General features: G+C 47.7%; 1 protein-coding gene across 2 annotated transcripts in view; it reads left to right on the top strand.

Moving 5' to 3' along the window:
• UIMC1 (ubiquitin interaction motif containing 1) overlaps positions 1-26,882 on the top strand; it is an 814,141-nt gene that overhangs the window by 46,823 nt on the left and 740,436 nt on the right. For both annotated transcript variants that reach the window (XM_069651488.1, XM_069651487.1), the window contains exon 2: positions 5,315-5,481. In XM_069651488.1, the coding sequence (XP_069507589.1) occupies positions 5,323-5,481 (159 nt within the window). In that variant the 5' untranslated portion in view covers positions 5,315-5,322. The remainder of the gene's footprint in view (positions 1-5,314; positions 5,482-26,882) is intronic.

Below are 26,882 nucleotides of genomic sequence, written 5' to 3'. Positions count from 1 at the left end.
GGATGTACTACTCCTCCAGGAAACCCATATCAAAACTAAAGATAAGCACAAAATGCGGATAAAAGGATATAAAATATGGGCACAGGCAACGACAACAGAAAAAAAAGCAGGAGCCCTGATAGCGATAAAAGAAGGAAAGGACATAAAACCAATAGACACTATGACTGATAAGGAAGGAAGGTACGCCTTTGCCAACGTAGAGATCGAAGGATGGCGCATAACGCTCGCCTCAATATATGCACCCAATCAGGGACAGGATGGCTTTCTCAGAAACGCACTATCGAAACTGGAAGATTTCGCTAGAGGGGAGGTGATACTGGGGGGGGACTTTAATTTGGCGTGGAACCCAAAGCTAGATAGGAGCACAGGAAACACACATGGACAGGGGGCGCCATCAAAACGTTTGAAACAGCAAATGGACCAAATGGCTCTGAATGATGTCTGGAGGGAACTGAAGGGTGAACAAAGGGGGTACACCTATTTCTCACATGTTCACAGCTCTATGTCCAGGATCGACTATCTATGGGTGTCAGTGGGACTACTGGGAAAGATACAAGGACTAGATAAGGGCTCTATAGCCCTCTCGGACCATGCCCCTCTATGGTTGGACGTGACTCTCCCAGGGAGGAAGAGCGGGCTATGGAAATGGAGGTTACCGCAGGAGTTGATCCATGACCCAGTGGCAGGGGAGGCCATAAGGGAAATGATAGCGGAATACTTCTTACAAAATGACACGGGGGAGGTCGCAATGAGCGCAGTCTGGGACGCGTTTAAAGCAGTCTTGAGGGGGAAGATGATAGCGATGAAAATCACAAGAGATAAACAAAGGGATCGGTGGGAAAAAGAGCTGGAAAAAACAATCGAGGAGATCCAAGAGAAATTGACGACTCAACCCACAAAGATATTGAAAAAATCTCTGAAACATACACAAGGCCAACTAGAGATGTTACGTACAAAGGGTGCAGAAAGGAATCTACTCTATCTGAAACAGAGATATTATATAAGAGCGAACAAAGCAGACAGACTCCTGGCGCGACAACTAAGGGCGAAACAAAAAGAAACAACAATTAAGGCCATATGCGATACGAAAGGTGCCACTCAAACCTCTACGCACGACATGGGGGAAACAATGAGGCAATTTTATCAAACGCTCTACTCCACAGAGCACCCCGATACAAACGCCCAAACTTCATACTTAGAGGCCCTAAAGATCCCGAAAATCTCAGAAGAAGACAAACAGTCACTAGAGACCCCTATCAGTGAAGAAGAAGTCAATAAAGCCATAAAAGAACTCCCAAGTAACAAAGCTCCAGGCCCGGATGGGTTTACGGCACCATTTTATAAAAAATATGCAGACATACTAACCCCGATCCTAACAAGACTCCTAAACTCATTCAAAGACACCGGTAATGTGACCCCCACAATGAATGAAGCGAAGGTGCTGGTGTTTCACAAACCAGGCAAAGATCCAACTAACCCCGCATCATACAGACCAATCTCCCTAATCAACCTAGATGCAAAAATATATACCAAAATCCTGGCAACAAAGCTATCCCCGCTCCTCCCTAAATTGATTAGCGAGGATCAATCAGGCTTCATTCCAGGCAGGCAAACCCACGATAATACTAGGAGGCTAGCCCACCTGATCGAAAAAATAGGGATAACCCGCACCCCAGCGATACTACTGTCAGTAGATGCCGAGAAGGCTTTCGATAGAGTGGAGTGGTCCATACTGTTTAGGGTTCTGGAATCCATGGGGTTTGGGGAAAAATATATCGCGAGTATTAGAGCAAACTACAATTCCCCATCCAGTAGAATAGCCATTAATGGCGAACTCACTGGCAAGGTAACGATAACGAGAGGAACGAAACAGGGCTGCCCCCTATCACCACTACTATACGCTCTTTTCTTAGAACCCCTCCTAATTAAAATACGGGAATCAATACACATCAAAGGGATAGAAATGGCGGGTCAGCAACACAAAGTAATTGCGTATGCAGATGATATGCTAATAACCTTAGAGGACCCTGAATCCACTTTATCGGCCACAGTTAGAGAACTAGAAAACTATGGGACCATCTCTGGCCTAAAAATAAATAGAAAAAAATCAGAGATCCTCATCTTGGCAGGGGATAGAACGAACATAGAAAGGCAGGCAAAAATACTGGACCTCAAGATAGTACAGAAAGGCATTAAATATCTAGGAATAAATGTACCCCCAAAAATAGAACAATTCTACGGGGAAAACTACCCGTCGCTAATTATAAACATCCGAAGGGAATTAAACAGATGGAACCCACTACAGATATCCTGGTGGGGTAGAATACAATCAATCAAGATGACCATCCTCCCAAAGGTACTATATTATTTTCAGGCTCTCCCAGTGGGGGTCCCAGACACGTTCTTCAAAACCTTAACAAAACTGGTATCGTCCTTCATATGGAAAGGGAAAACACCGAGAATAGCCAGGAAGGTCCTCACGGCCCCAACCAGAGAAGGAGGAAGGGCGCTACCCCACTTTAGAAAATACTACCAGGCAGCACAGCTTAAAGTTCTAAGGGAGTGGGTGGGGGAGGATCCGCAACAGATATGGGCCAAACAAGACAGAGCAGTAGCAAGGACCCCACTGGTAGAACTTCTCTGGAAACAGAGGCAGCACAGGCACGAAAATCTAAGGTTAAGCGAAATTATGAAGACCACGTTAGAAGCATGGGATAGCCAAACAAAAAAAGGCATAATGACCACAGCGATTGGACCCTTTACACCCATCTGTAGAAATCCACTATTTCCACCGGGGATGGAACAAGGGGCATATGACACCTGGGAGAAGGCGGGCATTACTAAAATAGGAGAGATGTTTATGGACAAGGAAATCATCCCCCTGGAGTCGTGCGTGGCTGGCACGAGAATCCCTAAAAGTGATAGATACAGATATGAACAGCTAAAGCACTGGCTAAACTCTCCGACAATCATCGAGGCAGCAACCAGGGACCTTACAGGGTTCGAAACATACATCACATCCAACACGGGGGAGAGAAAATGGGTATCAACATTATACAAATACATAAACTCACAAGGGGAAAGCATTAAATGGTCATACAGAATAAAATGGGGCAGAACATTGGGGGAGGAACCAACGGATAAACAATGGGAGGACCTATGGAAACAGATCCCCAGAATGACCCGCTCGGCACAAACTAGGGAGATGTGGGTCAAAATAATGACACAGTGGCACTACACCCCAGAGAGGCTCCACTCAATGTACCCCAACACGTCCAACCACTGCTGGAGAGGATGTGACGAAGTGGGAACATGGAGACACATATGGCATGACTGTAAAGGCATCAGACCCTTTTGGGAAGAAGTGAAAAACGAGATGGGCAAAATATTCCCGGATGTGGGGCTGATGGGGGAGGAGGTGTGGCTCTGTGGAATCAAAGACGACACAGCAAGGCAATACACCAAAACGCAATGGAGATCATTCATGGGACTACTCATTGCAGCCTGGACCACCATTGCACAGAACTGGAAAAATAAAAATACCCCATTGACCTACACCTGGCTACAGAAAGTATGGGCCCATATAACAATGGAGAAAATTACCCACAAACTTCAAGGAACAGGAGACAAATTTGTAAAGGAATGGGAAGGGACCCTGCAATACCTCCAGTCAGACTTTATGGAACAATGGTGCCCCCATAACATAAAAATCTCAGATATATTCAACGCATAAAAGGATCCCTGGACAAAAGACTCCATCCGTCCCGTGGGGAGGGAGGGGGGAGGGGGAAGGGAATGTTATAAGATTCAATGTTAACTTCTTCATGTATTATTTATGTAAAACTAATAAATACAAGTTAAAAAAAAAAAAAAAAGTAAGTCTACTGTAGCCCACCCACAACCGAGGGAGAATGGCCTAGTCTAGTCTCGTGGCACTCTGGACATTTCGGAGGGGAATATTTGTATCCGGTACCAATAACCGTTTTTATTCACCCACAAAGAGGTATGTAAAAACAATGCATTGTCAGGGCTCGCGGGTAATTGAAAAGTGCTGAATCTGATTACAGCTTCAGCATTCTTTTTTAATTCCTTTTTCTTAATATATATTAAAACTAATAACTCCAGCCCACAAGCTGGTATTGGCAGCAAATTGAAGCAAATCGTATCCGTGTAACTATGGATATTGACACTGGAAAAAGGGCCGACTGATTTCAATGACACAATTTGTTGGTCATCTTCAGGGCCAGTTGTTTTTTAGCGTAATCAATCGCTGTCGTCCATCATAGGGGATCGGTCAGCCATTCCTTTACCTTGTGGCCCAAGCCTTCTATCTAAGGGCCCAAAAGGGAACAGGCGTCACCGAAACACGAGCTGCTTCTCCCTTTATGCACGTCTCGCTTGGTGGAGCTAGTCCCCCTTGCTCCTGATGGGTTTCTTGCTTATGTTTTCCACTTACGTGGCTTCCGAGTGTCGTAAACTTAATTTTAAATGTATGTTGTAGAATTTATATTGTATAGATGGGGATTGCTCTCTCCCTCTATTCTGTCAGGCAAGCCGCACGTCACTGTTGACCTATGGATAGCCTCCCCTGACAGGGATAGGGTGTGCCTCTGTTTAGGGACCGTGTTAGTGGATTTATGCATTGATTTTATGCAAATTATTCATGCACTTGTGTATGCTCCATACCTTATTGTTTTTTTTTGTTGTTTTTTGTGTGTGCTATAAGATGCAAGCGTGCCAGGCAGCATTTACTCGTATTTTGCACAGCAGAGTGCAAAAGTGCAGGACAAAAAGCGGTGTATGGCGCCTTTTGCCCTGCACCTTTGCAAATGATGAAAATGTGGCAGCAGGGAGCTGCGGACATGTATGTCAACATGTAACTGCCCCATATTATCAAATTACACATTTTATCAAAATGAGCTCCCCTTTGATTTGAGAATTCCAAGGCAGGAAACCTTGAAGTTGTACATAATCCCCCAGATGCCATTGCCATTGAACTCCAACCAAATCATATGAGCAATAAAGAAAGGTGGACTCTATCCTACTCTCCTATTGGCTTTTATCTTCTTTTACTTTATCATTGTAGATTAAACAAAATAAAGCTGGTTCTTTAATTGAATGAGAAAATAATAATTATACAAAGGAAGTCTGACAGTACAGCTATTTGTCTGTGTTTTGTATGCATAATGAAAGCAGTTGACCCAAGTGTCAGGGGGACACAGCACATCAGCACTCCCTTCTGCCCAATATCCCCATCAAGCAATGAAATTGGCAGGACAAACTTCTGCATGAATGGGTCTCTATTTTCTCCTAGTGCTAAGAATGCCACTGAAGAGGAGGAGGGTTGATGCTGAAGCTACTAACTCAGAGAAGAATGACGAAGACGATAGTGATGGCCAAGAGCCAAGGCGGTCATTGTACTCCAAGAAGAAACGCAGCGTTGCTTATGTGCCCATCGTTATTTCTGACAGTGATGGAGAGGTGAGTGACCTTTAACATAATATCATGGCAACCAGGAAAGCAATAATTTGCCTCTTTTCCTAGCACAACTGCAGATCTATATGTTGATGCGCACATCTCCAAAAAACTGTGCTATATGCTCTTTGTTGGTGTAGCTGTCCTCCATTACAATGTTTAGTATTTCTTGGGGATTTTTTAGGGGGATAGATTCTTGGTTTCAGTGCTGGGGTTGGGTCCTCTTTTCAAGCTACAGGTATGCTTGCGTGTAGGAAACCAGCTGCAGAAAATGCACTGATACAGTCTACATCTGTCATCCTAGATGATTCAATAAAAAGGTTCCAGAGTGTTGGAAAACTTGCCTTCTTCTGTATCACCCTTCACCCCCCACCCCCTTTGCCAGACAGATATGCATTTTTGTGAGACTCTTCTGTGTTTCTTGTCTTCCTTAAGTGGCTATTGACTTTGGTCTAGAGACAAATGTGATGGCTAAATCCACCTATAAAAAATCTTCACTGTCATATGCTTCTGTTTGACTTAAGCTTAGATGTAAAGCATTATCAAAAATGTTTTTAAATGCATACAGAATGTATTAGAAACAAATATGTAAATGTTTATTTCAAACATATGCTAAGCTTGTATTGTAATACAGAAGGCTGCCGCAGGACATGGAAAACACATGGCTTCTCCAGCATGAGGTCTGGCATGGATTCACATGCTCATGAATATTCCCTATCGTCTGGCTGGGAATCCTGGGTAAAAGAAAAAAAAACAGTTTCACTTTCACTTAAAAATGGTCTTTCTCCTACAAACCAATCACTGAGCTCTGGGTCATATTGCCCCCAGCCAATGACTGCCCTCTCCCTAAGCCCCTCCTCTGACAGCCGTCTTCAGATTTTTACCGCATGTTCAAGTGTTTGGAGTCCTTGTGTTTTGCTCCAAGAGCTTTTATACATTTTTGTGCTTTTTTGGTTAAAAAAAAGTTCCTATTTTTGTCAAATAGAGCCTGTGTGTCTTTCAACTCCCCTCGAGGGTAAGAATCATCGAGAGTATCATTGAAGATTCCAGAAGGCCATCGGGCCTACACTGCATGCAAGACATGTCGTAGGAGGAGGGAGGATCCCTCTTCAAGCTCTGCTCCAGCTGCGGATTGAGGAATGTTTTTGTGGAGGACAAACACTCCCAGTGCCTCTACTGTCTCCATCCGGACCACAGGGAAGCGGATTGTAAAATCCACCTTGGTTTCTCCAAGCGCACCGTCAATGATCCACACAGTAGGTTGGCGGTGTGGCTCAACGCCAAGGCCTCTACCCCGTGCGGCAAGCAGGGGAATGCCTCACCCAGAACTGGCTGGTCCGAGGTGTGGGCTTCTAAGTCGTTTGACGGTGCTACATCCGTGGATACCCAAGAGTAGGCCAAGCACTACAAGTCCGTTTCTGTCTGGGTCGCCGTGCAAGCTGGTACCGCGACAGGCAGGGCACACTCATCTTCAGCGTCTGCCTCCATCTCAACTTATCGCTCAGCGTTCTCCTCAAAGAGGAAATCGGCTAACCCAGGGAAGCTGCTGGAGAAGACCAAGGCGAATGGAAAGGTGTCCGACCTGCCCCTGAAGGCCCAGGTGGTCCAGGCAGAGTCATCCTCAATGATCAAGCTGGTAGCGGCCACCCTCTCGAAGGTGAAGGGGGTTGACCCAGTCCAGGGGACCCCGACAGCACCCAGAGTGGCCCTCACCCCGAAGCGGGAGGCCTCGGCCAAGCCGGTGGAGAAAACACCAGATGATGCCATCCCTAGGCCTGAGACCTACCCCTCACTATGTTTAAAAATGGGGCAGGGGTGAGTGGAGTGGAGGCTTCAACCGTGCTCCAGGGCACAGATATTTCTTCCTCGGATGAGGAGGACCTGGTGTCCGTTCACACGGTCCTGGAGGACGTGGGGAACGATGACGGAAATACTGAGTGGGATGAAGGTGGGAATGCTGCCGCTGGCGTGGGTGCTGGGCCCAGCAAGCTTTGCCCCCCCCCCCCCGTCTTCTGACACCTCTCAGGGACGTATCACTGGACATCCTTTCAACTCTCCAGACACTGATGTCGGAGATCCAGAAGAGGATGCCGATGGCACCCCCGGCCCCGGTGGCACTGGGCCCGCCGCAAGCAAAGAAGAGAAAATGGCACCCTGCGCTGCCGCACATACCCTACCTCCCCCCCCCCCCCCCCACCCTCCAGGGATACAGGGACGGACACCGCGACAACGGTCAGGGCGATGACGGCAGCGTCTCTCTGCCTTCGAGAGTTTCTTCCCAGGATGAAGTGTGGGTCGTTCCATTCCATGGTCGCACACGTGTCTGTGCTGTTCCAGCTGATGCCAGAAGAGACCAAGAAGGAAGGTATCCTTTAGCAGCGTCTTGAGGCCAAAAGGAAGACCATTCTGGCGGTGCCTCTCCTGGACGACGTTTGGGATGAGGGCCTGGCGCTGATAAGGAACCCGGTCTCAGCCTCGCGAAGAGGAACAGGCTGTAAAAGAACTACCGGGTGCCGGAGTCCGCACCCAAGTGCCTACAGTTGCAGCCCTCCCCGCATTCTGTGGTCTCGTCGGCTGCGAGGAAGAAATCCTTTAATCCCTCATCTTCAGCCTCCCCAGACAGCATGGGGAAGAAATTGGACGCGACAGGTAGGAAAGTGATCTACTCGGCGGCGCAGGCAGTCAAGGCAGCAAATGCACTTGCGATCCTGGCCATATACGACAGGGAGCTGTGGTATAAAATGGCCCTGCTGTTGGAATTTCTCCCCGACGGCAAAAAAGTCGAGGCGCTTGAGATCCTCCAGGAGGGCAAGGTGGCATTGGACCATGCCACCACTGTGGTCCTGGACATCGTGGACACAGGGTTCCGACGGATGGGGAACAGTGTCTGCCTCTGTCGTCGTGGATGGTTGAAGGCCACCACCTTCCTGCAAGAGGTTCAGATGAGGGTACTGGACATGGCCTTCGACGAGGACAACCTCTTTGGGAAAGCCGTCGACAAATCGTTGGCATCCCTCAGCTCCTGCAGGAGGTAAGGGCCATGCTAAGAAAAGGGGCGATGGAGTTGGTTCCAAAATGGCTCCAGGGCTCCGGAGTCTACTCCAGATACTTCTTGGTAAAGAAGAGGACCGGGGGCTGGAGGCCCATTCTAGACCTGCAGCGTCTCAACAAGCACCTGAAGTCCCAAAAATTCAGGATGGTCACGTTGCAGCATGTGGTTGGCCAACTGGAGGAAGGAGACTTCTTGACCTCTCTGGATCTGGAGGACACTTACTTCCATGTCCTCATTCACGTGAAGCGTCAAAAGTCCCTGCGTTTTTGTAATTCAAGGAAGGCACTACCAATTCAAAGCCCTTCCCTTTGGACTGAAGTCGATGCCCAGGGTTTTCACGAAGTGCCTGGCACCAGTTGCGGCCCATCTGCGCCTACAAAGGGATACAGGTGTACCCGTACCTCGACGACTGGCTCATCTGGGTCAAGTCAATGGGGACCGTATGGCTGCTGACGGGTCTGGGATTCACTGTTAACTATCCAAAGTCCTGCTTGATTCCATCGCAGAATGGGCTGTACCTGGGGGCCGGGCTCAACAAAGTATCCTGCCTGGCGGCCCCCTCGGAGGAAAGGATGGCAGCTGTGCTGGCCAAGGTGGAACGGCTGTTGACACAGAAGGCTGTCACAGTGCAGACCATCCAGTCCCTGCTTTGCATGCTGTCGTTGTCTGATACAACTCTGCAGGTTGAGGATGCAACCCCTTCAGGAGTTCCTGGACGCTCTTGGATCCAGGTGTCCGGAAGCTTTGCAGACAAGAGACTTCTCCACGCCAGAGACCTGTGGCGGCCGGAGGAGAGGGATCTCCACATCAATGTCCTGGAGCTGTGGGGCAGTGTTCTGGGCCCTCAAGTCGTTCTTTCCATCCCTCAAGTGTAAGGTGGTGAGGGTCTTCATGGACAATACCACCATGATATTTTACATCAGGAAGCAGAGGGGAAACAGATCCCCAGCGCTCTCCAGAGAGGCGCATGGCTTGTGGCACTGGGCCGTCACCCAAGAAATGTTCCTCATTCCTTGCCACCTGGTGGGAGGCAAGAACACCATTGCCGAGTCCTTCAGCAGGGAACTGTGCTCCTGCCACGAGTGGAAGCTTCAACAGGATCAAGTGGGCATCCTCTTCCTCAAATGGGGCAGACCCCAGATCGATCTGTTTGCGATAGCGACAAATTCCAAATGCCAGAAATTCGCCAGCAGGTTCCACCAGCCGAGGAGCATGGGGACACGTTTTCCTTCTTGTGGGAGGGCCTATTCCTGTACGCATTCCCTCCATTTCCTCTCCTGCTGCGAGTCATCAATCAACTCAACGGTGCTGATGCAGGATGATCCTCGTCGCCCCGGCACTGAGCCTGTCAACGTCACCTCCGGTCAAGCTGCCCGTGTCATGACCACTGCTTTCAAGGAGTCAGAACCTACCCAACACCCTTGGAAACAGGCTCATAACATGCCTTATCGGCACCAGCAAGTCCCAATAGGGACCTTTTGGACCTTGTCCTGGCACCGGTGGTGCCAGGCTCATAGTAAGGACCCGTCCCGGCACAGGAAGCGCCGGGCTCATATCAAGTGTAAAAGTGCTTGGGTGAACCTACCTGAAGCAGACCATGCTGCTTACTTACCAGACAGATGATACTTTACTCTCTTCTAACAGGGACTACTTTTCTTTCTGGGTGGGGCAGGCACCACTCCCTGGATCACTGATACTGGAACTCTTCTGGAAGCAGGAACTCTTTTACCTGGGCGCGGCTGCGGTGGAAGAAGACACCTAAGTACTCCTATGGGCTATTTAAACCACACCCGATTGGTACCACATGCTTCGCGTTATTCTGCATCTGCAGCAGGACGCTCACCGTGTCAGCTCCAGCGAATCTTTAGCTCCGGATCCTGTAGTTACGAAAATCACCTGCTGGGAACCAATCTTCAATCTTCAGCAGCTCCTGCAAAACAAAAGGCACAGGTTAGACAAAGGCAAAGTTAGCGCTTCAACTCACCCGAGCCATCGGCAGCATCCAAGTCGTTTTCTTTTCTGCATTCCGCGTCCGGCATCGGGCCTGCAAAGACAAAGAACATTGGTTAGTAACGTTCAGTTACAATACTGCTTACCTGTGATGCGCTTGCTCCAACTTTGTTCGCGCTGCATTCCGGCACCTGTAAAAACAAAAAGGGGACATTAAAGTGCATTCTACGGCCCTAAAGCAGTCTTCCTACTTACGTGCCTTCGAATTCACCATCTTCTTGTTACGCTCTCTGCCACGAATCTGGGAGAGCATCTTCTTTGGCATCGACAGCATCCTAAAAGCAAAAGACATAGACATAAGGAAAAAGACATTTAAAGAGAGCAATCCAAAGAGAACTTTAATACTTACAAGTCACGCTCGTGCAGCAAAACGGCGGCATCGCTCTCACCTTCCCTCTGCAATCAAGAGGCGGAACTCACATCCAGTGAAGTAACTGGACCCAGCGCCCCTGCACAAGACGCAGGATGGAGAGCTCAACATTCACTTATTTAAGGTGAGCACAACAATCATCTGAGTACCACGGGAGAAAGGGAGAGAGGGGCTAGGAACTTCTCCCATCCTTCCAGCCACTAATACCTTGATTTTCCACTTGCAGACACCTCACTCTGCAGGTCAAGCTTTCGGTGAGCAAGGGGCCAAATCCGGGAGCCAAACGAACCCTACGCCTAACCTTGAAGACGTTTGCAGCGCCCAGCCCAAGACCAGCGCCTCCGAGGGAACCAGGTGAGCGTTACAGCCCGTGGTCGCGGATCTGCTCACCAGGGAAGTAGGCGCAATCCTGCATCACGACCCAGGATCGCTGAACCTGATGTCTTGGCTCCTGCAGCCTTAGAGTTCGTAGGGTACGAGCAGGTCGGTCCTTGCCAGCGCCAGAGCGTCGTCGACTCTTAAGTGCTATGGGCACGAGTGGACATTTTTCACAACGTGGTGCCGGATGCAGAAGATCAACCCTCTGAGGGTCTCGGCTCAGCAGATTGTTCCGTACTTGTCGTTAGCCAAGGCAGGGCTGGCGCAAAACTCTATCGAGGTGCATCTGGCGGTTATCTCCCGCTTCACGAGATCGCCACAACGGTCTTCGCTTTGGTCCCACCGTCTAGTCAAGGAGTTCATCAAATGACTGTTTGGATACTTCCCGCCGGTGAAGGCCCCTGCCCTGCGTGGGAACTCAACGTGGTGCTGACGAGGCTCATGAGGGCTCCCTTCGCGCCTATGCATCAGGCCCCTCAAGTTCCTTTGTGAAAGGCAGCTTTTCTCGTGGCCATCACCTCTGCCAGGAGGGTAGGTGAGATCCAGGCCCTTTCCTGCAAACAGCCTTACCTGACTTTTCACAACACAAGGGTGGTGATGCGGATGCACCCCTTCTTCATGCCGAAGGTTTTGTCGGAATTACACCTCAACAAGCCTTTGGTGTTGCCTGTGTTTTTTCCAAAACCTTTGTCGCTGGCTGAAAGGACTTTGCACTGGATGTGGCTTGTGCGCTGAAGTTCTATGTGGCACGTTCGAACAATTTCCGGAAGACATCTTAACTATTGGTGAACTTTGGTCCTGTGAACCATGGGAAGGCCTTGTCCAAGGCTTTCATCTCCAGGTGGCTCTCCGGCTGCATCACACAGTCACCGGTTGGTGAACTGATCGCTGCCCGGCCGTCCGAGAGCCCATTCCACCAGAGCGATCTCTGCGACAACAGCGTTCCTGTCTGGTGTGACCCTACTGGACATGACAAGATTCTACTACATCAACAGGGATTCTAGAGAGGAGTCCAGGGTCGGCCAAGCAGTGCTACGCAACCTGTTCCCTTGAAGGTGAGCCTGTTCCGGAGGTAAGAGTATTTGCTTCTGTTGAGCCTTGCCACCTCCCGTGGTTGTGTAATGTACTGCTATGTATTCTTTATTCATGAGCATGTGAATCCATGCCAGATCCCATGCTGGAGAAGGAACAAGTTACTTACCTGTAACTATTGTTCTCCAGCATGCATCTGGCATGGATTCACATGCAAACCCTCCCTCCTGCCCCTCTGCGTCCCTTCTTGGTCATACTGCCACTTTATGTGCTACCACATCTGAAGATGGATGCCAGAGGAGGGGCTTAGGGAGAGGGCAGTCATTGGCTGGGGGCAGAATGAGCCAGAGCTCTGTAATTGGTTTATAGGAGAAAGACAGTTTGTAAGTGAAAGTGAAACAGTTTTTTCTTTTACCTACGATTCCCAGCCTGACAATGGGGAATATTCATGAGCATGTGAATCCATGCCAGACCCATGCTGGAGAACAATAGTTACAGGTAAGTAACTTCTTCCATATGGCATTTAATAATACAAGGCACCCAAGCTCCATGGCAGCCCTTCGATGATTTTGGTTTAATTTTTGTAGGACTACAGGGATTTGAGTTTGTCTCCATTCCATCTGATTTACCTCATGATGTGTGTGGAAGCAAGCCTTTCTAGCCATATCCGCTGTGCTTCTGCCCCACTTTTTATACTTAACTCAATGTAAGTGGTTGGTCTGCAAGTGGCTTATCGATGACTTGCTGCTCCATCCCCTGCTGCTAGAAAGCAGTTAAACCCCTGGGAGTTGAGTAAGGAATTGAGTCAGGTGCTGCTTTTGCTAAGGCCCCATGGAATTCAGGAGGCGGATCGGAGAGCAAGGAAATAAGCTTTTTTTGCATTTCGCTAGTGGAGACTGTTTGTTATGGAGTCTTATGAAAAATGTGATGACAGTAAAACATGTCTGGTGCTGAAAGAGCCACTGTGTGTTCACATCAGTTATTGATTCTGTTGTACAACACAATATTCAAAATCTTAAGGGAATTGGAGAACCCTGCACCTTTGGTAGATCTTGGTGTGTGGCCATTCAAGATGCTTTGATTAGCAAGGTGCATAAGATCAGGTAAAATACTAAGGACAAGCTGAAGTTATTACCCAGCACCGATTCTTGAGGCAGTGAGCAACTGCCTGATGCCTTTAAAGGTTTCTCTCCAGGTAATCCATCGGAAATGTTCGCCTTTAGACCAGTATTGGAAACAAGAGGTAACCAGCATTGTTTCACAGCTCAAACCAACCACTTGTAAAGGTGATTGTCCAGCGGTTGTAGTTTAAGTATGCGTGCCAATGTTGTGTCAGGAGTCTGGCCGACAGGCACAGGCGGAAGGCTGTACCTCCGAGTATGCACTGTAGATTAGGAGAGATGCACAAGGAAATGCTTGCATATCACATAAACAGAGTACATACTAAGCTGATCTGAGATGTATGCAAAGGATCTAGAGGGGCAGGCGCTGTCTATAAGCAAAGAGACACACAGCAAAGGTAAGCAAATATACTGGACAACACGGATTGATCAGAATAAAGCGTGTACTGGAATATGATAAGGGGTCTCCAGGGATTAGGGAAAGCCCTTGGGATCGGTATCAGCAGATTATGCTTAACAGCTGTCATACAGCAGCGTCATGAGTTAGGCGTGCTGAAGAGACTGTTGTACTCAGTGTAAGGGTAAAACTGAAGACCATATTCTGAGGGAGGAAACACTCCAACGGACTAGACGAAGGCAACAGAATTCTTTCCCTTATCTGATCTGAACAGAGACCAACCCAGGGGTTACACTGTAAATGATACAGGGCGGAGTGTGAGAAACAGAAGGTGTCTCACCTACTAGTCCCACCGGGGATCTGTCATCCAGATGGCCAGGACACGGCCATTGCTTTTGGATCCAGTTCCTGGGGTTGGACCAGTGCGGCAGGGTGAGGGGTCCTTGGGGAATGGGACTCCGGATGGTGAGACACAGGATCCCTCTCTTCCCTGTAACACCTTTACCCCATCCTACCTGATGGGATATTTAGAAACTCAGCCCCCACCCCTTTTCCTGCACAAACACTTTTACACACAGCATGAGAGCACACTCTGAGCGAGGAAAAACACAGGAAGGTAAAGCAGTTTTGAGTCTGCAGTTGTACGAGGGGAGAATGACGGCCAGGCATGAGAGGTTCGTGAGAGGGGCAACACCCATGGCCTTTTTGGCAGGAAGCAGTTACTTTCAACAAACCTTCAAGGCAAAAAACATAAAACCAGGCTAAAGAATCCTGTATTGTTTGTCAGAGAAACCGAGGGTCCTCCTCCGTAACCGACCAAGGCAGTCAGGAGCAGCAGACGCTGTGGTATTGTCCTTGGTTCCAAGAACAAAGAAGTGACAGAGAACAACACAGCCGCTGAGTTGGGGAGACTGATGCTAGGCCGGCCTGTGTTGAAGTCAAGGTTGCAAGCAGCAACTTTCTAAAACGAGCGCTGGAATGAACATTGTTAAACTCGTGTGATGAAAGAAGTGAGTGAAGCCAAATTGCTGGTGAATATTTGGACATTAGAAGTAAAGATATGATACAATACCATTGACAGAGTGGCCCAGTACTGTGAATGTGCTCAGTCGAAGGTCACTGTATGGTATCCTGACAAAAGAAACGAAAGTAGAAGATTGATGTGAGATGTAAATTGTGTGAAGTGAATTGAAGTGGTCTGCAACGGTTTAAGTAAAACTCATAGCACATTCGAAAGTCTTTGATTCTGGTATCAAAAAGAATCTGAGCCGGACGAAGGGTCCATGGTCCGAGCCCAAAGGACGGAGAACAGTCTTGAGCTTGTGAAAGTGAAAAACCTGAAAAGGAAAGTAACTTTTGTGGTTTGTTACATAGGCCCTATGCAATAAGAGACTGTCATTGCGAGAGAGACTTTGGCGGAAGGCGCTGTTGCCTATGTATTGAACTGTTGCCTCGTGGCCAAAAAACCATAGTGTGTGCGAAGCCTGCATGGGCCATCTTGCCCTATGCTGAAAACGAGGGGGGAAGGGAAGCCAACTGCTCAACTATCCTGTCATATCATTTCTTGTACGTTTTTCTTTTGCATACATTGTTATCCCACACCATTTTGTATTTGGAACTAAGGATTGGCAATAGGACCTTTTTATTTTGCCAGACTCCACTAGGACTGCGTTATTATTATTTGATGGTCGTAGCTTGATCCCATTTTTAGATTTAGGCTTCGATATGCATTCTACCAACCCATGAAAGTTTAATAAACACCCTTGAACTGTGATCACTTGTCTATCTTCACGGTTTGATACCATGCCTTCACGGCGACGACGGACAGGATGACGACGGCTGAGTCTCTCCGCTGTTGAGGGCTTCTCCCCCAGATGAAGTGGGAGTTGTTCCATGCTATAGTCGCACGCGGCTCTGAGCTCTTCCAGCTTATGCCAGAAGAGACCAAGAAGGAAGGTTTCCTTTACCAGCAGCGTGATGCCAAAAGGAAGACCATTCTGGCGGTACCTCTCCTGGACGACGTTTGGAAGCAGTTAAATGAACAACTGCTTCTGTTCAAAAGATCTTATAAAAGCCCTCCCAGCACACCGCCCAACAGGGTGGAGCGGATTGCAGCCTCGGGCAACTGTGTTCAATAAAGCCTAGCCCCAGCTTCAGTAGCCTGCAGCAGTGGATTGTAACTAAAGTCTCTTTAGTTCTCAGCAGCCTAACGTGCAGTAGCTTGCAACAGGCAAATGCAATCGGGGCCTCTACAGCTCTTAGTATGCAAACAAATGTGCTTAGTATGCCTCCTCCAGCCTTCTGCCTTTTGGACAGGATACATGTACCAGAATGCATGTGCTGGTTTAACCTAAAACCCGGAATGGAACTTGAGATTGTTCCAAAACGGCAGCTGTAAAACAAGTAAATGAATGCAGAGGCAGTTTGTAGGTTTTAACTCTACAATTATGCCATAAACAGAGTCTCTGTAACAATTAACACTAGATTAAACAAATGATTAACCTTCTTGTGTGCAGCAAGAAGTGAGGCGATTGAAGGTGTCCCCTGAGACTCCGTATACCTCCACTCCTTGATATATATACATATAATTTTTTTTTAATTTGTAAATTTCTTTATTGGCATTTTGTCATAGGAACATGAGCATGCTGGCATTTATTCTTAGGAAATAAAGAAATTGAAGAGAAGAGAGAAAGAAAGGTACAAAAATAACATAAACAACAATAACTGTCTCCATATGTTGGTTTTGCGTTTCAGCGTGAGCTATCTCGGCTCGGGAGGGGATGCTGGGGAGCAGGGGGGATAGGAACGGGCTTCAGATAACTTTCCGAGGCATAACTGTTCGGGTGGTTTCATGATTAGCGAGTTGTTGTCTGGGTCTGCGAGGCATTCGTGGGGGCTTATCATCTGAGGGGTGGAACATGGTCCATGTTAGTTCCTTCCATGCGTCCAGGGCCCCGCTCATGCAGTTATGGATCTGGCTACGCTGTCGTCCCAGGCTTTGGTTTCTGCACCCACGCATCGTTCCATCTCTCTGAGCCATGTGTTGTACTGTGGGCCAGCGGGGCGTTTCCAGGCCATTGCTATGGTCCTTTTGGTTAGTACACCCGTCATGTCCATGAGTTTAATTGTGTGTTTAGATTTGGCTAGTCTGGGGTAAGTTCCCAGCAGGCATGTGCTGGGTGACCATTTGTGTCTCGTCACGCCCGGCCTTGTGCAGGCGTGTTCCACTCTTATCCAGAGGTTCTGTACCTTTGTGCAGGCCCATAGCATGTGGAACAGATCTGCATTTTCGCTGTTGCACCATATGCAGCTGGGTGATGTCTGCCTGTTAAATTTCGCTATTCTGTGTGGGGTTAGGTACGTACGGTACAGTACATTTAGTTGTAAAAGGCAGACCCTGGAGTTTCTGACCACCTCCTTAGGGTAAATGAGCGCCCTGTCCCATTCTTTGTCGGTCAGCTCGGTTCCCAGGTCCTCTTCCCACTTAGACCGCAGCATGTCACTATTAGGGTTTGGGGTGTCATTAAGTTGGCCATAAATTTGAGACACTGGCCTGCCGCCTTCCCCCAGGTTGTATAGCAGCGTGACTAGGGTGTCTGCCTCGGGTTCTTCAGGCCAGGTCGCCCACTTGGTCCGTGCTTTCTCTCGGATCTTGTGGTACCACAAGAACTGGCCGCCTGCCATGTCTTCCTCCTCTCGTAATGTAGCAAACTCCCGGAAATTGCCCCCTGCGTACAGGTCCCCCCCAGGTGTATACCCGAATCTTCCCCAGAGTCTGACGCTACTCAGATCTGCATTGGTTGTGCATATGTCTGCCAGCAGCGGGATCTCCGTTGAATATGGGTGTTTCATGTGCAAGAGTGTTCTGGCCCTAAGCATATTTTCCTGCCCAGTTCGACAGGTAGCGGTACCCTGCGCAAGAGCTGTCGGGGCACCCAGATTTGTTCCTTCAATTGTATTGGGGAGGTTATATGTTGGAGCACTGTCGTTTCAGACGTGGTGTCATCGGCCAGCCATTTGATTACATGGCTGAATTGTGCCGCTAAATAATATTTCTCCATGTGTGGTAGTTGTATCCCCCCTTGCCTGTATGGTAGGCCTAGTGTGGAGAATGCAATTCTGTGCCTGTTTTTCCCCCATAGGAAGTCCCGTAGAAGTGTATCTAGCAAGCGAAAGAAGGGGGCGTTGATGTAATGTACATTCTGGAACCTGTATAGGAATCTGGGGAGGACAATAATTTTGGTGATTGATGCCCTTCCCATCGCAGATAAGGGAAGCTTGGACCAGAATCCAATCTATCTGCGTAAGGCAGGGAGTGCTGCATTGGTGGTGTTCTCGTGCATTAGTGTGGGTGTGTGCAGGATATTTACCCCTAAATAGCGGAAGGATTAGGTTTGCCACTGTATTCCCATTGAAGGGAGATGTGCAGCGTTCCATCCTCTCAGGTCTGCCAGTGGGAACAGGCATGATTTTTGCCTGCTGAACTGTATCCCAGAAACTCTGGAGTAGTTATCCAGGACCTCTAGTACGGTTGGTACATTTAGATGCGGGTCTCTGATGTACAGGAGTACGTCATCGGCATACAGTGAAATTATGTGGTCAAGGCCCCCGCATCCTTATGCCTGCGTCAAAAAAAAGTTCCTGAAGAAAATTGCGATGGGTTCCAGGCCCAGGATGTAAAGCATGGGTGACAGTGGGCAGCCCTGCCTGGTTCCCCTTTCTATATCCCATGCTGTGGAGACATATTTCCCGGTCTTTACTCACGCTCGTGGCCTTGTGTATAATACCTCCACTTCTTGATAATCGAGAAGGGGAAATACACGAAGCCCCAGGAAAACCCCCTGGGGAGAACAAAATGTGGGATGTGAGGAGGACTGCCTTGTGTTGTCGTCTCTCTGGCTATATTGATCTGGCTTCTAAGATGGTCTGTCTGTGGACTCGTTCTTCCGAAGGATTCCGGCAAGAATGCTGGGAGAAACAATTAAGGAATCAGAGTTTGAAACAGAGATGGGCGGAGACTAGATTGGTAAGAGGGAAAGAGAGAATACCTCTGAGATTCAAGTGGGAGTTCTACCAAAACCTGTATGGAAGGGCTTGGGAGGTGACGAGACTAGCTGGGAGAGTTCTGCAAGGCTTCTAATAGGAATGAAAAGGACAAAAAAAGTCCAAGAAAGGGTAAGCAGAAACTCGTAGAATGAGGGCATGACTTCCGGTAGAGGCACCTCCTCTACAACAGCGATGAAGGTGGCATGTGGAAACCTCCTCTCAGACTGAAACACTGCTCCATGATCGGAATAGTTTTGTGGCAAGGCATCTGCCTGTAAATTGGATTTCCCCGGGATAATGGTAAAGGTTATATCATACGGGGAGAAGAAGTGTGCCCATTCCGCCTGTCTACTATTTCATGTCTCAGCATACTGGAGACTCTTGAGATTTTGGTGATCAGTGCGTACCTCAATGGTGTGTTGAGACCCTAAAAGCAGATGTCTCCACTACTGAAAAGCCTGTTTTATTGCTTTCTCTAGTACTGTAGAGTTGAGTTCAGAGGTTGGAAAAGCTCTTAGACAGGTAGGCTACCGATGTTCTTGTCCCGAGGAGGTAACCTGTTTTAAAACAGCTCCAATAGCATAGTTGGAAGCATCAGTTTCCACAGTAAATGTCAGCTTTTGGTCCAGAGTATGTAAGAGAGGAGCCGTTGTGAAGTGTGATTTCAGTGTGATGAAGGCTGATTGAGCTTCAGTCGACCATTCAAAGATCTGTCATTTCTTGAGCAACATAGTTAAAGGCTGAACAATGGTAGAGAAATTGGCTATACATTTCCTATAGAAATTGGCAAAACCAAGAAAACACTATAGTTCTTTATTGGTGCGAGTAGAAGACCACTCCAGAATTGCATAGACCTTCCCCGGATCCATAGAAATGCCTGTAGAAGACAACACAAAGCCCCAATAAGTCCCACTAGATTGGTGGAACTCACATTTCTCTGGTTTGCAAAACAGGTGGTTGTCTCGTAACCTGTGTAATACCTGACAGTCGTGCTGCTGATGGTATGCCAGGTATTTTGAAAACGCCAGTATGTCGTCTATGTAGACTATCACAGTACGAAGGAGGAGATCGGAAAAAAAATGTGATCCTTAAACCTCTGGAACACAGCTGGGGCATTGGATAAGCCAAAGGGCATTACTCAGCATTTTGTACTCCATTTGGACATTTCGAATACAATCTTCCATTCGTGTCCCTTTTTTATTTGAATGAGGTGGTAAGCTCCTCTAAGGTCTAATTTGGTGTAAATAGTGGTCGCCTTTGACTGCCTCCAAGATATCAGGAATAAGCAGCATAGGATAGCGATCTGGGATGGTGATTCTGTTTAATCTTCAATAATTGATGCAGGGCTTTAATTCATCTGTGTTTTTCTTCGGAATGAACAACAGAGAAGCCCCCACTGGGGAGGTCGATTCCTTAATCGGACCATTCTCGAGGTGAGCATCCAGGTATTGTCTTAATGCCAGCTTCTCCCTCTCGGAAATAATGTACATGTCTTGTCCTGGTTCAAGACTAATACTGCAGTCGTATCTGTGATGGGGTGGTAATTCGGAGTACTGCGCGATCGAAAAGATGTCCTGAAATTCTCCATGTTCCCTCGGTATGGTAGTAATCTGATCTACCAGAGCTCGGGATCTTTCTGAATTTAGAGGAGGGCTACAGAAGCCTACCGACCCTTCTTTTAGATAGTGTTGGACACAATATTCAGACCCCAGGAATATCGACCAAGAGGACCAGTTTATGAAACGATTCTGCTACCTCAACCAGGGTAAGCCTAGAATAACTGGGTAGTGTGCTGCCTTGATTAAATCAAAAACCACTTCCTCAGAATGAGAGCTGATGGACATTCTAATGGGTATGGTCTGTTCAGTTATAGGTGCTGATACCAAAGGTGTATCGTCGGCTCCTTCCACAGGAATGGCTACTGCCTTAGGAGACCGCGGGATTCTCTGAGACCTCGCCCACAGGTCATCAATTAACAGTCCAGTTGCCCCGCAGTCGACCAATGCTGGAAAGTTCACAATCGACCTGTCGCACAGAAAAAAGGACACCCTCAGGACCACCATGCCTAGGGATGGCAGAGAAGTGGACACTAGTTTGGAACCGATGTCTGTTTCCCCAACCGTGGTTCCCTCTACGGTTGGGATTTGGCATTTCTCGACCTTGTAGGTCGTTTAGGAGTTGCTATCGGACATGTGTTGACCAAGTGCTCCGAGGAGGCACACTACATAGACAATCCCAGACTTCTTCTTTGGGTTCGTTCTTCCTGTGTCAAGGGCCCATGTGCAGAGCCCACCTGCATGGGGTCGTCGGGTTCCACTACTTTGGGGGCATTTGGGTGATCCATAACGATTTGCAGAGACCTACTCCTTCTATGTTCCATCCGCCTCTCCTTTAGGCGGTAATCTAGTTGCATGGTTAGAGATATTAGTTCGCCCAAAGACGTAGCACTAGGAATGCGAGCAAGTTCGTCCTTTAAATCTTCATTTAAACCTCTTGGAAATAAAGCGATTAATGCATCGTCTGGCCATGCTCTCCCAGCTTCCAGTTGTTTGAATCGGATAAGGTAATCCAACATGCCCTGAGTTGCATGTTTGATTTCCAAGAGTTTTTCTTGGGAGGAGACTTTAGTTCTCTTCTCCCAAACATAGCTTTAACACTGCATTTTTTGATGTTAATATGGGGATTGCCCAAGCTAGAGCAGGACCAGTTAAATGAGAAATCATGTAACCCACCCAGTCTCTATCAGAAGGAAAGAAGGAGGTTTTAAATGCGTACTGTACAGTACAAGCATCAAGAAATTCTTTCAAAGAATTAGGACTTCTGTCGTACTTGCTTCCGGGTAACAGACCTGGGAGTATCTCTGAATACTGTATTCTCATGTTTCAGAGTCTGTACCTCGTGAGATAAGCTCTACACCGCAGTCGCCAATTGCTGCACCTGATATAAGGCTGTCTGTAAAGTTGCCATGATGCTCTGGGTATGAATTTGGCCATAGGAGTCGCTAGCTGTAACAATTACCACTAGATTAAACAAATGACTAACCTTCTTGTGTGCAGCAAGAATCGAGCCAATTGAAGGTGTCCCCTGAGACTCTGAATACCTCCACTCCTTGATAATAGAGAAGGGGAAAATATGTGAAGCCCCAGGGAAACCCTCTGGGGGAGAAAACCCTGCTGATGCTGTTGAAATGCTGGATGGGAGGAGAATTGCCTTGTGTTGTCGTCTCTCCGGCTATGTCGATCTGGCTTCTAAGATCGTCTGTCTGTGGATTCGTTCTTCCGAAGAATTCCGGAAAGAATGCTGGGAGAAACAATGAAGGAATTAGAGTTTGAAACAGAGATGGCCGGAGACTAGATTGGTAAGGGGGAAAGAGAGCAGAATGCCTGCGAGATTCAAGTGGGAGTTCTACCGAAACCTGTATGGAAGGGCTTGGGAGGTGACGAGAGTAACTTGGAGAGTTCTGCGAGGCTTCTAATGGCAGTGAAAAGGAGAAAGAAAGTCCAAGAGATGGTAAGCAAAAACTCCTAAGAAATGAGAGCTAATTAGGATTGCCTAGGTAGCATACTTATGGAACATCCCGCAATACAGTAGCGACGCACCGACCCCCGGGTTGGCGGTTCCTAAATCCTTGTCCAGAAGAGAGGATGCCGATGATCAGAACATGAAACCACTGTACCACGTCCTCGCGGTAAAGGCGCTATCTTGAGAGAAGGAAGTACTGTGAATGCACCTGCAACCTCCACCAATGCCAAAGAGAATTAGGTTGCAAGTGGGTCGTGAGAGTCTCTAAATGTGCACACACAGCGGTGGTGTTGGGTGGCAGGTGGGTAGGATCCTGACACGTTGATCTATCCTCACCAAGTTCATTAACCGCTCCTCTGCAGAGGGACAGGTGCCAGTCCTGATAAAAAGTTGTGGATTACACCCATGTTAAAAAAGCCATCTCTTGATCCCAGCATTGCGACTCACTACAGGCCTGTCACAATGTGCCTTGTTTGTTAAACATCTTAGATCGAGCCGCTTATTTGCAGGTTCAAGAACATCTAATGAACAACAACATCCTGGGCACGCGTCAGTCTGGCTTTAGACAAGCACATGGGACAGAGATGACGTTGTTAGATCTGAAGGCAATTAGATTACAAGCACTGGATCAGAGCAACATTGCGCTGCTAATGTTACTGGACTTGCCAGCTGCATTAAACCTGGTCAATCATACCATTTTTGGTTGAACGGCTACTACGTTCTCCTAATTTCTGTCAGCAACGAATTTGGTAAAGTCCTTTCTAACTGATTGATCAGATAGACCACATCAGCTACTGCTGATTACCCTAACTGCCCTGTGGTGTTCCACAGGGATCTTGATTATCTCCCACCCTGTATAATAATTTACCATGCCATTGTTTGAATTGCAGGGTATGAGCGGGATAATCTGTACCAACTATGCTGACGACACAAAGTGCCTGATCCCTATTTCTGTAGATTATAGGAAGGGCACAGAGTATGTAAAACCAAGTGTATTCCCTCATTCATCAATGGATGGTTATTAATGGTATGGCCTTGGACGACACAGAGCTGATGTTAGCAGGTACAGCTTTGTCGTGGCTGGTTGCACCATTGCAACGCTCAAAAAAAGTGAAAGACCTGCACATTGTCCTAGAATCCGAGATGAACATGAAAGCGCAGGTGAACTCCACATCGATCGAACATCTTAAATTGCTGAGGCAATTACAACCTTTTCCTGTCAGACAAGAGCTGTACAGTGATAGCCAGAGCAGGAATTGGTGCAAAATTGGATTATTGCTGCAGCCTACTAAAAGGGATCAACAAGGGAGGGATCTCAAAACTAAAATGATTCCCAACAGCGCAGTCTGCATAATTGAAGGGCTAGGTAAAAGGGAGCATGTTTCGGAAGTCAGGAGGGGACTACACTGGTAACCAGTGGAAGTTGGAATTTTGTTTCGGTTTTTGACACGAACGCATAAATGCCTCTTTGGTATTAGTCTGAGTTATCTCTCAAAATGTATCTCTTGGCTACCAATTCACAGGACCTCACAATATAATTTTACAAATCTGTTCGTCCTGCGAACAAAACTGGCAGCAGTGAGTCAGGTAGCCTTCTTCATAGCAGGATATGTGAAATACTTTTTGCCAGATTTGAGAGGCTGTAGGTCTCTGGCCTTGTGCAAACGTTTCTTGAAAACCTACTTACTTGCGTAAACACTTATGTATGCACTTTGTTCTCTGTCCTGAAATAGGCCAATGTAGTTCAGAATATTTTTTTGTTTTTTTGCTGTATGTTGTTGTGAGCTCTCTGATGCCCCGGGGCTTGCCGGTCTTGGCGCTATAGAAATAAATAAACCCTCTGTCACAATCTGGACTTTTGTCTTTAATCCTCAATCCTGATGGTGTTGTAGGAAGTGAAGAGGTAGGGTCTATTCTAGCTGGAAGCCGCAATGAGTCCAATGAACCCTTAACCACATTTGGACCTCATTGGGCTTCCAAACAAAATGACCAAAATGGGAGAGAACCCACAAAAGAGTAAAACAAAAAAACTTGGGATGAACTTCCAGGCATAGGCATAAACCACTGCTTGGATCACAGCAGAGTCGAGTCAAATAATGCTGTATTTGCATGTTGGCAGAAGAACTGAAGGTCAAGCATGAGAGCATCGGGGGAAGCAAGGCATAGGATGAGAACGAAGGAAGCATATAACCAGACAAGAAGCAGGCACACTTGGAACTGCAGGGAAAAGGAACAACAAGTAGAAACTGGAAAGTACACAAGGGACAAGCTCCAATGAAACTGCGACACTGCACTGCAGAGCGCTAAGGTGGAAAAATGGCTTATCCAGGGAATGTCCTCGAAATCCAGTAGCCATGTTGAAAGACTAGACTGCTCCTTGTGCAATAGCATTGTTAATCACCATTGGTGCCATCAGAAGGAATGCTGGTTGCTAATTGCATGAACCCCCACTGACTGACTGGACCTGGCTTGCCCCGACAGAGTAGATAAAAACGGTATAGCATTTGGTGGGCATGAATGTCATAAGCCCTTTTCCAATAGCGTTTGTGGGGTCCATAGCCCTTCCAATCCACAAGATACTGCAATGTACAACAACGATATCTGGAATTGTACATCTGAGAGACCTCCTATTCCAAGTTTCCATTAACATCAACAGGTGGCGGTGGTGTGGCGTGGTATCTAGAACCCGAATAAATGGATGCTTCTTAAGGAAAGATGTGTGGAAAACAGGATGAATACGTGTTAGGCAGAAACCTGTGCAGTTCCCTCTGGGACCACTGCAAAAGATTTAAGACTACAGGTTTTTGGCAGTAAACCCACTTGGTAGCAGTCTGTACCACACAGATTCACTTGTAGCTGTGGCTGAGCAGTCAGACTTCCCTCAAGAAGAGTTAGGCAGTATACACAGTATTCACAATAGGTCAAAAGAACACAGTAGAACAAGTAAACACTGACCAGAGCTTGGTGTAAAAGAGAGATAATTATTTATTTAAAACCACATCTAGAAAAACACACAGGCACTAATGTTAAGCAGTTCAAAAACACGGTCACTAAAAGATATACACTCCCTTAGAAGAATATGAGACAAGTTTTAAGTAAAGCCCCACTTATTTTCAGACAGCGGTGAGCACTTAACGCAGATGGCACTCCAATAATTCGTTTTAAAAGGGAGAGAAAAGCAGAGTATAATTTGACACCGATCTCAACACTTTCACAAGAACACAACAAGAGAGGAAGGCAAAGTGAAACCGTGAAGTTAGAGTTCAGAAGGCCGGATCCACTTTAAGAGGATCAGAACAAAATGTGTCCAAGGTCACACGGTTGAAGTGCACAAAAAGTCTTGAAAAGGTTCAGAAAGAGTTGGACCAAAAGAAAGGGACCAGTTAGAGGGTCAAGGCGGCCAGCCCAGTCCAGAAGGTTAAGGGATTATTATTACCTTGTAGCAATCTTTAGAAAGGGAGGCCTGGCGGACACGGTACCTTAAAGTGGTGAGAATACTCCAGCGGGGGAAGTTGTTTCTGGCAGCGGATGCAAGTCGGTGCTTCGTCCGGGGGAAGAGAGGATCTCGTCGGGGAGGAAGACAGGAGTCCGTTGCACTGCCAGGGAAGAAACCAGCCGCAGAGTTCGCAGGTAAAAGGAGCGGTCCTTTTATTTGCGGTCCAGTGGTAAGTGGCTATCCGGTTGCCGGGGTGCTTGGCACGGGCAATTCGACCACAAGACGTCCTGGGATGCGGGGAAAAGAAGGTAAACTGGTTGTGCCCACCAGTCAGGGGAAGAAGCCTCTCCAGCCGGGAGATCTTCTCTGTCGTCGGGAAGTGATGAGTTGGTTCCGCAGGGCTCGACCGGTGGTGTCGTCGTGGCAGGTCGGCTCAGCTTCTCCCACGTCGGATTCTCCGGTCCTGTGGCGACTTCTGAAGTTCCAGTCCCCAAAGCCCTGCTTTTATGCAGCACACCCCCATTCACTCAGCCTAGCTGTCAATCAAACATGCTAGGCCAATCACACAAGTGCGACTTGAGTTACTATGGTAACTCAGTCCAGGGTGCCTAAACCCCCTCTCACACCCCCTGTGGTACCCAGACAGAGTGGCACCACTTTTGGAGGCTTCTGTGGAGAAGCCCGCCAAAAAGTGGAACAAAGGGCTCGACTTGGGTTGGAGTCACAGAAGTGAACACAAACGCCATTTTAGAATCGAGTCCTGGCAAAAAATACCAACCGGCGAATTAATATTAATTAAATAAACCGGCGGTATGATCGAGGCTATGAGAATTAAATAATTAAAGTTGGTAGCCTCGAACAATGGGAAAATCCCATAGGGATATATTCGCGGTCGAATATGTAAAAAGTAGTATCCTCTGCCACCAGCCAAAACTCGATCAGGGGGGACGGAGACGTGCTCCCTCGACTAACAGACCCCGGGGCAATCGAATTGCCCCGACCAGTACATCCACAATATGATGGTTTGTACGGGTTTCTGTTCA

This window comes from Ambystoma mexicanum, chromosome 3p, assembly GCF_040938575.1.
Source record: "Ambystoma mexicanum isolate Mex_15411 chromosome 3p, UKY_AmexF1_1, whole genome shotgun sequence".
Classification (NCBI taxonomy): Eukaryota; Metazoa; Chordata; class Amphibia; order Caudata; family Ambystomatidae; genus Ambystoma; species Ambystoma mexicanum.
Note: the sequence above shows the minus strand (reverse complement) of the source record. Positions and strands in the feature narration are given on the sequence as shown.